Source organism: Podarcis raffonei, chromosome 14, assembly GCF_027172205.1.
Source record: "Podarcis raffonei isolate rPodRaf1 chromosome 14, rPodRaf1.pri, whole genome shotgun sequence".
Classification (NCBI taxonomy): Eukaryota; Metazoa; Chordata; class Lepidosauria; order Squamata; family Lacertidae; genus Podarcis; species Podarcis raffonei.
In genome coordinates, this window is record NC_070615.1 from 26,793,621 (window position 1) to 26,807,703 (window position 14,083).

General features: G+C 45.2%; 1 protein-coding gene across 5 annotated transcripts in view; it reads left to right on the top strand.

Moving 5' to 3' along the window:
• PAQR5 (progestin and adipoQ receptor family member 5) overlaps positions 1-14,083 on the top strand; it is a 29,897-nt gene that overhangs the window by 12,715 nt on the left and 3,099 nt on the right. For 4 of the 5 annotated variants that reach the window (XM_053365003.1, XM_053365008.1, XM_053365006.1 and 1 more), the window contains 5 exons: positions 3,856-4,031; positions 10,011-10,138; positions 10,443-10,648; positions 11,328-11,454; positions 13,017-13,061. In XM_053365003.1, coding sequence (XP_053220978.1) covers positions 3,972-4,031; positions 10,011-10,138; positions 10,443-10,648; positions 11,328-11,454; positions 13,017-13,061 — 566 coding nt within the window. In that variant the 5' untranslated portion in view covers positions 3,856-3,971. The remainder of the gene's footprint in view (positions 1-3,855; positions 4,032-10,010; positions 10,139-10,442; positions 10,649-11,327; positions 11,455-13,016; positions 13,062-14,083) is intronic. The other variant, XM_053365007.1, reaches the window with a different exon arrangement.

Here is a 14,083-nt window from a genome sequence, read left to right on the forward strand (position 1 = left end):
CGTGCGATTGATTCATGTGCGACTGTGTATATGCAGGGTGCCGGGAAATAGATAGATAATTTAATTCAAACCTGGGAATGGCCGGAGAGAGCTGGAGAGTCCTCATGGCTTGCAAGGAGACCCTTCCTAGAGCCTGAAGAGGACATCAGTGAGGGCGGAGGAAGCCCCGAAGTGACCTGAGGTGCAGCAGAGCTTTGTTTAGGCTGCTCAGCTTCCCCGCCTAATAGCTGATATCTGGGGTAGCACAGCAGCATTGGCTGCTTTCCCACGCATCCTCCAGCCTCCTGCCGGCACCAGAGCTCTAATTCTAGTTATGGATATTTTTGGATACAGTATTTTTGCTTACGGATTGGAGAGAGATCGGCAGAGAGGGTGTTCTCCATTTCCGCGATTTCTGCTTATGTGCGTGGGGGTCCAGAATGCAATCCCCACATAAGTGGGGGGATGCTTGTATTATCCATCTGATCGCTTCGCTCTGCGGAAGAGAGTCTCTTAAAAGGGACTATCTCACCGGGAAACCGTGTCTGTGGTGGCTCCTCACAGAGCTCTAGCCCAATGGTTGCCATTAATTTGATTTGAACTGATTTTATAATGAACTGATTTTAGAATGCTGTATTATTTTACTTTTGTTAGCCGCTCTGAGGAGCCCTCTGGGGAGGGCGATATATAAATAAATTATTATTATTATTATTATTATTATTATTATTATTATTATTATGGGACTCCCTCTTGGTGTATATTCAACAGAGTCCATTTTTAATGTCCTTTTTGCACCTGGTAAAGATGTTCCCCTTTCAATGAACCATTTAAGTGCATTTTTTAAATAAAGAAAACCCTCTCTCTGTATCTGTATTGGTCTTAAAATTGTTATATATAAAATCATTTCAACAGTCCAAGTTCACAGTGTTGCTATTAGTATATCAGCCCTGAGCAACTTTGGACCAGTTTACCTATGAAATCACCTTACACCCACTTGACCACTAGTGGAACTAGCTCTGTTACACGTGCTATATAATACCTGTTCCGCATTTGTAAGAACTTAGTATTTGCTGCAGCACCTCCCTGCCTGTTGATATCAGGTTAGTCATCACTGTCCTGCTAAAATCGCTTTTGTTCAGACAAGCTGACCCAGATGCTTAGAAAGTCAATGTGAGTTTTAATCTGTTTTTAGTCTAACTTATTGAAACTCTTCAGTTTCTTAGAGATAATTTTATTGTGTCTTTTTCACAAACCGCTTTTAGGATTTATTTCTCTTTTCTTTATTTTACAATCAAGCAGTGTATAACTTGTACGAAATACAATCATACCTTGGAAGTCGAATGGAATCTGTTCCAGAAGTCCGTTCGACTTCCAAAATGTTCGGAAGCCGAAGTGCAGCTTCTGATTGGCTGCAGGAATCTCCTGCAGCCAATCGGAAGCTGACAAAGCTTCCGGCGGACGTTCGGCTTTCAAAAATAGTTTGCAAACTGGAACAGACACTTCCAGGTTTGCGGCATTCGGGAGCCGAAACGTTCAAGAACTAAGCTTTTTGAAATCCAAGGTACGACTGTAATAAAATGAAGAGAACATGTTCTTATCATGCAATTGCTTTGAGGTGGGTGTTTTTTTTAGGAAGCAATTGTTATATTAAATTAATATTAATGCTGACCTACTTTCCTGGCTTGAAGTGGGATTGAGATGCACCTTGAACTTGGCTGCCAAAATACTGGCATCTGCTCAGGCTACTCAGGAAATTCTTGACTGGCCACACTTACAAGAAGAGAGGTAGGGTAAATGGGTGCAGGCAGCCATTATAGAAAATGGGGGTGGGAGGAAGTGGGTTAAAAGAAATAAAAGAGGTGAAGGATAATAGCAGGCTGAGAAAAGGTGTGGCCAAGTTATGCATTTTGTGGATTCTTTCTGCAGTGAATCAACACCTCCCTTTTTAAATAGTCCGCTTCTGCAAGGAATTTCTCATTGCCTAGGGAGAGTTCAATGCAGACTTCAAGGCCTCATCCTGGCTGCGTTTTGGTCACTGCATGTGAGAGAGAAGAGCGACTTGTATTGCCTCTTAGCATCCTGGGGTAGTAGCTTGCCAGGCAGTGAGCTAGAACAAGAGGAATCTATTTCTACAGCAAATCGCAGCTCATGTGCTACAGAAATTCAGGGTAGGTAAGAAGGCTGAGCTAGGTTTCCACTTATGGAAATTTTGGGCAGGCAAGAAGAAGAGACGGGGGGGGGTATTTTCCACATGCTTTTTACAGCTAGTTCTTGGGAGTCACCATCCAGCCCTCAACATACAGCTTTGATGCCATCTTCTTCTTTAAAAATGGGCTTCCTCTTGAGTTGATCCCAGCCAATCAGGAATCCTGTTGGGAATGGAATGCTACAAAGCCAGCACAGAGCAAGAGCAGTTCTTCCTGCCCTTATTCTGAACAGCCTTTTTTACCCAGTTTTTCTGGCTCTTCTCTAAAAATCAATCTAAGGAGAGGTGGGTGGGAAACACATTTTTCACCGGCTGTTTTGATTTGATTGTTTCTACATCTTGTGCACCCGGCAGTGCTTCCATTCTGCCGCAGTTCATCTTCTACCAAAAAGACTACATTAATCTGTCTGCTGCGGCGAAATTATGTAACTTCAGCTCCCTTTTCTATTTTTGTCGGAATTCTCTGACATCTGCGCTGTGACTGAGGGCACGTATTTGTATCTCTAAAGAGGCATGGCTCAGTAATGTCAGGATATATAGCCCCATCTGAACGCCTCCCACAACATGGTGTGAGGTGAGAAGTGAAAAAAGATTGGTTTGAGAAAGGGTGTTTTATTGTTTTCCTTTGTAAATAAGGACTCGGGATTTCCAGGCTCTCACAATCCTGATCGCCTCATTTTGGAGAGGTTATACAGTGAAGGCTTGACATCAATAGGCAGGGAGTTCCAAAGTGTAGGTGACGCCACACTACAAGTTTAAGTTCTTACAGCTGTGGGAATGGGTATTAGGTGGCACCCATAAAAGTGCCAGTTGCACAGATTGAATCGGCAACCAGTGCAGTTCTCTAAGAACCACATAGAACTGGCAATGCCTCTTCTGAGATAATATAAAAATTTGCTGTGATCTGACCTTACTCTGCACTTGGTACGCTATAGCCTGTGTCTGTAACTGGATTCTGTTAAGTAGGTTGACTTGAAGTTCATAAAAAAAATATTGTACAGTGGTACCTCGGGTTAAGTACTTAATTCGTTCTGGAGGTTCGTACTTAACCTGAAACTGTTCTTAACCTGAAGCACCACTTTAGCTAATGGAGCCTCCTGCTGCCACCGCGCCGCCGGAGCACAATTTCTGTTCTCATCCTGAAGCAAAGTTCTTAACCTGAAGCATTATTTCTGGGCTAGCAGAGTCTGTAACCTGAAGCGTATGTAACCTGAAGCGTATGTAACCCGAGGTACCACTGTACATACAAATGGAATTCTGTGACATGAGAGCATGTGTTTGCATCTTCTGTGTAAAGCCATGCCTTCAGATTGTGAGTGTTCATGGAGCTCCACTCCCTGAATCTAAGCCTGAGGAGAAGCTGCCATGTTTGTAAAGGGTCAAAATATTGAATCCAGAAATTCTCTGGGAGCCTCTGGGGCTGCGTGCAGATCGTGTTTGGTATACATGGCAATGTGATGGTTGGGGAGAGCTACCCAGTAGCTTGAACCCCCTCCTTAAGTAGTGGGGCTGCTGCCACTTGAGTTTTCTGCCTGGGGCAATGACTTCTTGGGGGGCACCAATCCTAACCCTCATGGGTTCCTGTACACTTGCTGAGGCCCATCTCTCGATCATTTTCATTCCTATATCAACCCTCGTGTGCTGTCTCTTTCCTTAAAAAACGCCCCCAGGTATTCGTGGCAAGTCTGAACGGAGGCGCCGATGAAGACTTAATCCAACCTGCCTGTCTCTCAGGCGGGAAAGTTCTTCCCAGAGGAAAACTCTTCGCCCAGATCAGCTCGTGACCATGAACACCATCCTGAGTTTGAAGCTTCCCCGGCTGCTCAACACTGACCAGGTTCCCAAAGTGAGTAAAGGGGGTCGTTGCAACATGGGTCTTGTGCAAGGCGAATGCCACCCTGGGTAAGGCAGTGTGGCATAATAGTATGACTAAGGAATGCAGGTGGCACTGTGGGTTAAACCACAGAGCCTAGGGATTGCCGATCAGAAGGTCGGCGGTTCAAATCCCCGCGACGGGGTGAGCTCCCGTTGCTCGGTCCCTGCTCCTGCCAACCTAGCAGTTCGAAAGCACGTCAAAGTGCAAGTAGATAAATAGGAACCCTTCAGTGGTAAATAGGAACCCTTCAGAAGGTAAACGGCGCTTCCGTGCGCTGCTCTGGTTCGCCAGAAGCAGCTTAGTCATGCTGGCTACATGACCCGGAAGCTGTACACTGGCTCCCTCGGCCAATAAAGCGAGATGAGTGCCACAACCCCAGAGTTGGCCACAACTGGACCTAATGGTCAGGGGTCCATTTACCTTTAGGACCTGGGTGACCAGGGTTCGAAACCCCTCGCTCGGCCCTGAAGTTTGCTGGGTGTGACCTCGGGCCAATCACTGCCAGTCTAACTATTATTATGATAGTTTTTTATTAGCATTGACTGTGGTAAGTAATAATTATAATGTTATTATTTGTACACTGCCCATCTGACCGTGTTGCCCAAGCCGCCTACATCACAGGGTTGTTGTGGAGATTAAATGACAAGGGGAAGAACGATGTGTGCCGCTTCAAGCTGCTTGGAGGAAAGGCGGGATGCAAATGAAACAACAACGAAACAACAACAACAACTTTATTTATATGCCATCCACCTGACTGGGTTGCCCCAGCCACTCTGGGTGGCTTCCAGCAAAGTATAAAACTGCAGTAAAACTTCAAACATTAAAAACTTTCCTATAGAGGGCTGCCTTCAGATGTCTTCTAAAAGTCAGAGAGTTGTCTATATTATTGGTTTTATTTAGAGCATATTCTTCCCACCCTTCCAGGAATTCTGGGAACTGTAGTCTGTTTGGAGTGCTGGGGATTGAAGCTTTGTGAGGGGTGAACTACAGTTCCCACAATACTTGGAGGTGGGAATATGCTCTAAATGTAGGATGGGGTGTAGCTATAATTTTCATGTTGACTGGCCGCATGGTATGAAACCAGGATGGTCTCAATTATCTTCCCTCTTGCATCATCTTCTTTAAAGAGGGCAAAGCTCCCAGATGGGGCTTGGAGGAGGCGACCAGCACACCACTAGCAGAGGCAGAGGTGCCCCAACCATGGGGCAAAGCAAAGCAACTGCTACTGGTGCTGGAGAGGAGTGGTGGCAGGCCCCAACACCAGACTGTCCTTTCTAAGCCCCCTGGCCACCCCCCTCTGAAATATACTCAGAGTCGAGAGTGGATTTCATGCTCTTTATTCAGCTCATAATGGTGAGAAGGAATGGAAGTTCCCTCAGAATGTCTGCTTTATATACATTATTTACACAATGGGCCCCATGTGATTGGCTAATTCTGCGATTCACTTGTAGGCCAATCAGGTTGCGGATTCACTTCCACCTGGAGCTGGATTGAGTGGCTCCTGTGGACCAATCACACTGCTGCATTCTGGACCCTATTGTTCTAGGACCAATCAGACTGCTCCATTCTGAATCCTATTGTTCTAGGACCAATCAGACTTCTGCCTTTTGGATCCTATTCAACTCAGTACATAACACCCTCTGAGGGCAGGTGTATGTTTGCTCCCTGCATCCCTCCACCTCCCCAACCGGTCTGCTGCCCCCAGGTGTGCTGGAGGATGCTCTTAGCATCTCTAGTATTTGAGTGAGCTTCATCTGACAGTCTGCTTGGCTTCTGTGTGTGGAATGGTGGGGGGCGGGAAGGTTTGCACCATTTTGTCCTTCAAACCAGGCTGCAAAATATTTGCCCATTTATTTCATCGAATTTATACACCGCTTGATTCTTAAAAAAACAACAACCAACAACCTCAAAGCTGTTTACAAAAAAAAGATAAAGCAATACAATTGTCACCAGGAAGAATTAATGACAAGAATTTAAAACTTTCAAACAGTTAAAATAACAATATGCTAAAAACAGATTTTAAAAGTGCATCAACTTCCTCAAAACCCGGACAGACATGTCTAAACAATAATGTTTTTAGCAGGTGGTGAAAAGAATACAATGGTGTCAGTAGTCAAGGGAGTTTCAAAGTGTGGGTGCTGCCTCACTGAAATAACTCGTTCTTACAAATGTGGAACGGGTATGATGTAGCACCTGTGAAATGCCAATTCTGTCACCCCAAGTGGTTCTGTGGGCTCCTATGGGGCAAGGCAACCTCAACAGTCTTGTGCCAGTCGTGAGAGGAGGGGCACCCTCTGACCATGTTTGAACACATGCTATGCCCACTGAAGTTCACAGCCCTCACTTGAAGGAAGTGGGACGGCAGGAAGACTGGGCTGGACCTCTGCCCAAGAACCTGCCCCAAATACTGCCAGAGCAGACCTCTAAGTGTCCCTTTTTCCAGGGGCAGCCCCAGATTTACAGAAGCCATCCCAGTTTCTGTTTTGATCCCTGCATGTCCTGCTTTTTCCTTAGGCTGCCCCTATTTTCATCGGAAAAACATTGGAGGGTATGGAGTTATGCGACCCCTGAGCCAAGGAGATAAGTAACTATACAGTGGTGCCTTGGTTCTCAAACTCAATCCATGCCACGAATCTGTTTGACTCAAAAGCCAAGGTGCGGCTTCTGATTGGCTGCAGGTGCTTCCTGTGCTCAAGCGGAAGCTGCGGAAGCCATGTTGGACGTTCGGCTTCCTAAAAGCGTTCGCAAACCAGAACACTTACTTCTGGGTTTGCAGTGTTTGGGAGCCAATCTGTTCAACAACTAAGCCGTTCAGGAACCAAGGTACCACTGTACAACCTTTAGAAGACATCCGAAGGCAGCCCTGTATAGGGAAGATTTTTTAAAATGTTTAATGTTTTATTGTGTTTTTATATATGTTGGAAGTCACCCAGAGTGTCTGGGGCAGCCCAGTCAGATGGGTGCAGTATAAATAATACATTTATTTCTTTATTTATTTAGGGTGTCCCTTGTTTCATCAGAGAAATGTTGGCACATATGCCAGAGCAGGCTGTTCCAGGGCAGAAGGAAACCCTGGTTTGGACATAGGAAGCTGCTTTACATGGAATCAGATCATTGGGTCTATTTGGCTCAACATTGTCTGCACTGACTGGCAGCAGCTCTCCAGTGTTCCAGGCAGGAGTCTCCCCCAGCCCTACCTGGAGCTGCTGAGGATTGGGGCCCTTCTGCACGTGAGGCAGATGCTCCATGACTGAGATACAGCTCTTCCCGTGACTCTGCGTGAACATTAAGTTCCATGAGCCAGTAACTCTTGGAAGAATTTCAACCTCCCAGGATATTTGGAGGCAAACATGAAAGTCACCGCAGTCTACCCAAGCAAGTTTCAGCATGAAGCGAAGTTGGCACTGTAGGCCTTAGGTCCCAGCTAATCCCGGGAGTGGCTTGCTTGTGACAGAAAAGATATCTTGAGGTGTTGGTCTAGCTAGCCTATTGAACTTGCTTTGCTTATTCATTGGTGGCTGCTAGGCAGGAGAGGGTCACACCCATACAGACTAAATTCAGCATTCTCCATTTCTGTTCTGCAGAGTACTAGCTGCCACTCAGATTTGCATTTGGCGTGGCTTTCTGAACAACGCCTTTCTTTTTCTGAGGGTCTCATGAGGGCATATAGCATGCCTACAGACCTGGGTGGCTCCTTCGTAACTGAACGTAGGGTCTGGAGAGGAATGGACACATCTGTCCTTTTCAATTTTAAGTTGATATTATCCCATTTTTGAATGATGATGATGATGATACTATAATTCATTTATACCCCGCCCATCTGACTGAGTTGCTTCCAAAACATAAAAACATGATAAAACATCAAACATTACTAGCAACAATCTGATCCAACATAAAAGTCACTATAGCTTTAAAATAAACAACTTATATCAATCAAAGCAACATTCAACAATCCATCAGAATCTAATAGTAAACAGTAAAATTAAACGTCAGCAAATAATAATTAAACAGTTCAACCACAGTAAAGAATTACCAAGCTATAATCAATAAAAGTAACAGCAAATCACAATGCATAAAATACCACAAAACATACAAAACCATGTAAAAGGATCAAACTGAGAAACAAAAAGGCACAACTTATAAAACTATTTTTTTAAATATCCCTGAACTCTCTTCCCAGCTGCTGCTGCTGCTGCTGCTCTTAAAGTCATAGTCTGGGTGTTATGTACTGAAGTTCTCACCCTGGGCCAGCAGGGGGATACTGTAGATAGTTATGCAAATGAAGGATCAAAAGTGACATTCAGTGATTGGATAGTTTGTATGCAAATGAAGGATCGAAAGTGACGTTCAGTGATTGGATAGTTTTAGAAAATGGCAACAGTTACATTGTTCTGGAGCTCTATATAAGCAGGCTGACTGAGCTCCTCAGTTCAGTTCTGTTCCACCTTACAATAAAGAGCTGCTTTGGAAGAATCGCTGTGTCGTCTGCTATGTCTACCCACAACTTAACACTGGGAAAGGCTAGATGGGGCAAGGCAGAGGGAATGCCATTGCCTGATGAGGAACAGAAAGTCTCTCTCCCCTCACAAGTTGACAAACTTGTGGAAAATAGTGCAGATTTTTGCATGTATTTCCCCTGATCCAATGCATTTTTTTCAAAGTCATTTTCACTAATGTACACATTTTTGGTAAGCACTTTTCCTCTAATACTTGCTGTTTAAAATATTTTAATGGCTTGTGGACTACATTGCCACATCTGGATAGCTTGAGACTTTGGAGGAAAGCTACATTTTGGTTCAGGAAGTACAGATGAGTAGATTGCGATTAAAAATGTGAGCCCAGCAAATGCCACCCAACTGCATGTGACCCACAAAATGTTATGCTGCGAACAAAGTGCCAGCCTTTTCATGTGCCAGGAGACTCTTTGCTGTGTTTTCTTCAACAGAACTAAAGGAATCCCTCTCAGGGATTAAGTGCCCCCCCTCCCGAAATCTACAACACTTACCTGTGAATACAACTACAGTCTTAATGAGCCTTCACTGAGTCCAGCAAAAAAGAAAGAACTTTTATTATAAGTTGTGTTCATAATTGTGGTGGTGGAGACATCTGGTGGACATTTCCAAAGCAAAAACACAGCAGCCAGCGTGAAACATCTGGCTCTTTACATCAGTGGTTTCCAAAGAGGGTGGTACCCCCCCAGCAGATGCTAGAATTCCCCTGGGGGGGGGGTTGTGCTAAGAGGCAAGGGGGCAACAGGGAGGCACTGGAGGTGTAAATGACAATCAGATTTCAAAAAGCTGGTATGACTGGATCAAGTTTATTTTGTTGAAATTAAACTAGTTTTAACTGAGTTTTGAAAAAAATGTGCAATGAATTGTTACTGTTTTGACTTTTATTGTGTTATTATCTGCCTTGAAGGGTTATGCAAACCACTATACTGAAGAGTGGTTTTTGTGGAGAAGGGTAGGAGTACAGTTTATGGAACCGGGGGTGGGGGGTGGCGGCCCTCAAAAAGTTTGGGAGCCACAGATCAACACTGCTCTGTTCACTCTGCATCTAGGGCACTGGTTACACATAGTAAGCAGCAATCTGGATCTATTCTGTTGTTTCTTACGAAATACTGCATTTTCATGTGTTTCTACCCAAACCAGCTATGATCCAAATTGAGACAAAGGATTCCCTGGCTGCGTCTTAAGTTGGGAATGGGTGCACAGTCCTAGTTTATATTCTTTAAAAGCTTTTAACCAGCATTCAAGAACCCATGAAAGTTTCAAAATTACGATAATCTCCAGAGGTCCTGTTTGCAAAGCAGGCATCACAGTGCCTTTGTCGTTGTTGCTGGAGCTCCCTAGCCTTCTTCTCCAGCTTAGGACTATCGAGGCTGGCTGTGAACTATGCAAGTTGTAGCAAATTTGGTTCATCTCCAGTTTGTTGGCTGTCCTCCTGCAGGTTTTCCGAGAGAAGGGCATTCTTTTTGGGTACCGTCACCCGAGAAGTTCCGCAACAGATTGCATTGTCAGCCTTTTCCAAATGACAAATGAAACTGTGAATATTTGGACACATTTTCTGCCTGCCTGGTATGTGATGATCTGTCTGTGCATTTGAAATATATAAAAGAAGGAGCTGTGTTCCTTGACAATGGCCTCAAAGGAGCTGTGGGCTTTTGATTTAAGGGGTGGGACGCGGGTGGTGCTGTGGGTTAAACCACAGAGCCTAGGACTTGCCGATCAGAAGGTTGGCGGTTTGAATCCCCGTGACGGGGTGAGCTCCCATTGCTTGGTCCCTGCTCCTACCAACATAGCAGTTCGAAAGCACGTCAAATCTTCTTAAGGTAAACTACAAGACTGTTGCCACTAACTGATTGGCTTTTCTGCTTTCTAGGTACTTCCTATGGAAGCTTTTGGCCTTAGTCTACGCCTTGGATGTCTGGAGGGACTCATACACCTGGCCTTTTCTGGCTTACATGGTCACCTGCTGCATCTACCCGCTGACGTCCAGCATCGCTCACACGTTCAGCACCATGTCCAGCCGGGCCAGGCACATCTGCTACTTCTTTGATTACGGTGCCCTCGCCCTGTACAGCTTAGGTGAGGGTGCAAGCCAATGTATCGGAGCCTTGACTTGAGGTGTGTTCCTTTTGCAGCAGGAAGATTATTGCATTTTTCCTAACGCGCAAACCGCAGCGTTTTGCTGCCAAGAAAATGTGTCGTTCCCCGCAGAGGGCACCACAGCTCTGGCTCCGAGTGCTGTGGGGAATGTGGTTGCCTGAGCATCATAGGAACAGAGGAAGCGACCTTGTAAGGAATGAAAGCAATTTGGGCTTGTCCACACTTGGAAAGCACAGGGCCGAATGGTTTTCTTTTCGCCCCGCTCCTTCCTCAGGGAAAAGCCATTCTTTGGTGCTAAGTCAGAGCAAACATCAATCTGGACAAAACCCAAATTGCTGTTTGCTTCAATTGAGCTCCAAAGAGTGGTTTTTCCTGGAGGAAAGCAGCAGGACAAGAGGAAGTGAGGGCAAGCCCTTAGCCCATCTAGCTAAGGACTGTACACTGACTGGCAGCAGCTCTCTAAGGTTTCAAGCTGGGGTCTCTCCTAGAAATGCTGGCAGGAATTGAGCCTGGGACTTTTTAGGTTGTGAGTGGTCCCATTTTGGTTAGAAAATGATTGTCATGCGCCACACAAGTTTAGCATTGGGGGGAAGCGGTGTGGTGTCCGTGGAAATGCAGGTTGTCTGATAGAGTTGTGGGGTCTGCTTTATCCCTTTAGGTTCTGCCATTGCATATTCTGCCTACGTTTTCCCCGAAGAATGGATCGGCAGCACATTCCACCATTACTACGTCTCCACTGCTGTGCTCAACACAGTCGTGGGCACAAGCCTGTCCTGCTATTCCAGGTATTGACGGCTTCCTCTCTGCAATGGGAATGCAGCTCGGAATGTGCCATCCTGGGTTGGGGAGAATAATATTTATTCTGGAACTGAGTCAATTACACTAGAAAGCAGCCCCCCCAATGAAAATATATTTATTTTCTATTTCAATAGCACTATAAATATCAGACCACAATTCCGATCAGCCCCCGCCAGCAACCTTTGCCAACCTGGTGCCCTCCAGATGGCATTGGCCTCCCATCATCCCTGACCGGCTGGAGCTGAAGGGAGCTGGAGACCAACATCTGGAGGTGTCATGTTAGCTAACCCTTACCTAGATGGTGATTTCCTGAGTAACACATGGAAATAAATATAGGGCCCCCACCTCAAGGGATTTTATGATATGTGAGTAGTGAGGGAGGATGGTACCTGAATAAATTCAACACTCTGGGCTGGACTTGATGCTGCCTCTCCTTGGATCCACCTCAGGGGAATGACAATAAGCCTCTCGCCACATCGTCTAGTGTGCCCACCACATCTCTGATGTGCCTGGTTGAGGGTGATGAAGTAGCATTCAAACACAGGGAGGGAGGGAGATCTTGGCCTGTCAGAGGTGGTGAGCATACTGAGTCGGGTGATGCTTTGTTAAGATCGGATCAGGGAGAAGCACTGATATATACTCATTTTCAAAGCGATGAGGCTGATTTGCAGGTGGTTGGAATAGATCAGCCTTTCTCAACCTTGGGTCCCCAGATGTTTTTGGCCTACAACTCCCACCATCCCTGACCACTGGTCCTGTGAGCTAGGGATCATGGGAGTTGTAGGCCAAAAGCATCGGGGGACCCAAGGTTGAGAACCACTGGAATAGATGATGCGTTGGGTCCCTTGCAACTCTCCAATTCTATTATTTTAATTAGGGGGAATGTACCTTTTCTTAAAGAAAAAAGTCAATACTTGTGGACATTGTCTGCATAATCAGAACATTAAAGCCAACTAGATGGCTTTAAAAGGGGATTAGACCCATTCATGCATGGGGTGCCAATTTGGATAAAATATTGGGGGGGGGGAGGAGAGAGGTAAGCCCCACCCTGCATAATTGATCACATTACATGGTGTACACACCCCATTTGAATGGCAATGTTAATCAACTTTTTGAGGGCCTGGTCCTTTCAAATATTTTATTTGGGGTGGGGCACGAAGGGACCTGAGCCTGTAGAAGTTGGCTCCTATGTTCATGGAGGAGAAAGCTGTTGATGGCTATTAGCTGCAATAACTATGCCTCCACAGTTGGAGGCAGCAATGCTTCTGAATACCAGTTGCTGGAAACCGCAGGAGGGGAGAGAGCTATTGTGCTCAGATCCTGCCACTGGGCTTCCCACTACAGCATCTGGTTGGCCACTGTGAGAACAGGATGCTGGACAAGGTGGGTCATTGGCCGGATCTGGCAGACTCTCCTTATATTCTTATTCAAAGCACTGAGTTAGGCTAGACTGGCAATAAGATACATGCCATTTATACAAGCATGTCCAAGTATTTATTTCTGCATCCAAGCATTTTTCTCATGCGAACTTACTGTGTGTAACCAACAGGCTCGGCCTTCCCTATTTCCATTATAAGAGTGGCGGCATAGAAAGGTAACATGGGCCCCTCTCAATTGAGGTGTGGATTGGAAAGCAGGCAGGAGACACTAACAACCAAAACAGTGATTCCACCTAATTGACGACACTTGGTGGCTAATAGTCAATATGTCACCCATGTCAATATGGACTCTGAATTGGGAACAAATCAGTCTTCTTCCAATACTAACCCAGGTGCCTAATCAGTGATCACAGCGGTGGTGGTGATAGCTAATATCAGCAGCTGGTTAAAGGTGCAAAGGGATAATAAGACATTGATAATGATACATTTCTGAAGGCTTCCTTTTAGTCCAAGGGTCAGCTGGCTTTGCTACATCCTCTTGGCATGTACTTTTCATTTCAATTTTCACTTTCTTTGCCCACATCCTGCTGGTGACGCTCTGTCCCGTGTTTTCCATGCATTCTGCCAAACAGATGACCTAAATCAGGATGAAGAAGCCTTGGACTGATGGTTCAAAATTCAGGCTTCATAAAGCAAGTTCCAAGCTTCCATTATAGAGAACAGTGAAGTGAGAATTTTTCTTAGGCTACATGACTTTTGGCCCACCCTCAGTGAGGGGTGGTTTGGATACATCCTGTAATGTAACATGTTTGGGCAATTCATCAGTTGGGAAACTGCTCACAGGTTCTGTGAGTGGATGAAGTGGATGTAGGGTTCTTGCGCAATAAACCCACATTTTCTTTTTTTAAAAAACAACCATAATTTTTTTTGGCTAAGAAAAGTGACAGGAGATCACACTAGAAAGTGTGGTATAACGGCAACATCATATAACTTCCGTGCAATCAGATCAGAATTAACGTTAGATTAACAGTGTTGTTGTATAACCTCCACAGAAATTTTATACAAAAGAAATCTGGGCGGCGGCTCAACAAACAGGTCATCTGTAAGAGCTCAGTGTAAAATGAAAACAACCAACCGCGCCCACCAATAATTAAAATTATTTATTTGAGTTCCAAGTATTTTCTTTGGCCTCTTGTGCTTTGATTCTTCCCTTTTTTATAAGCTTGAATCAGTTGAG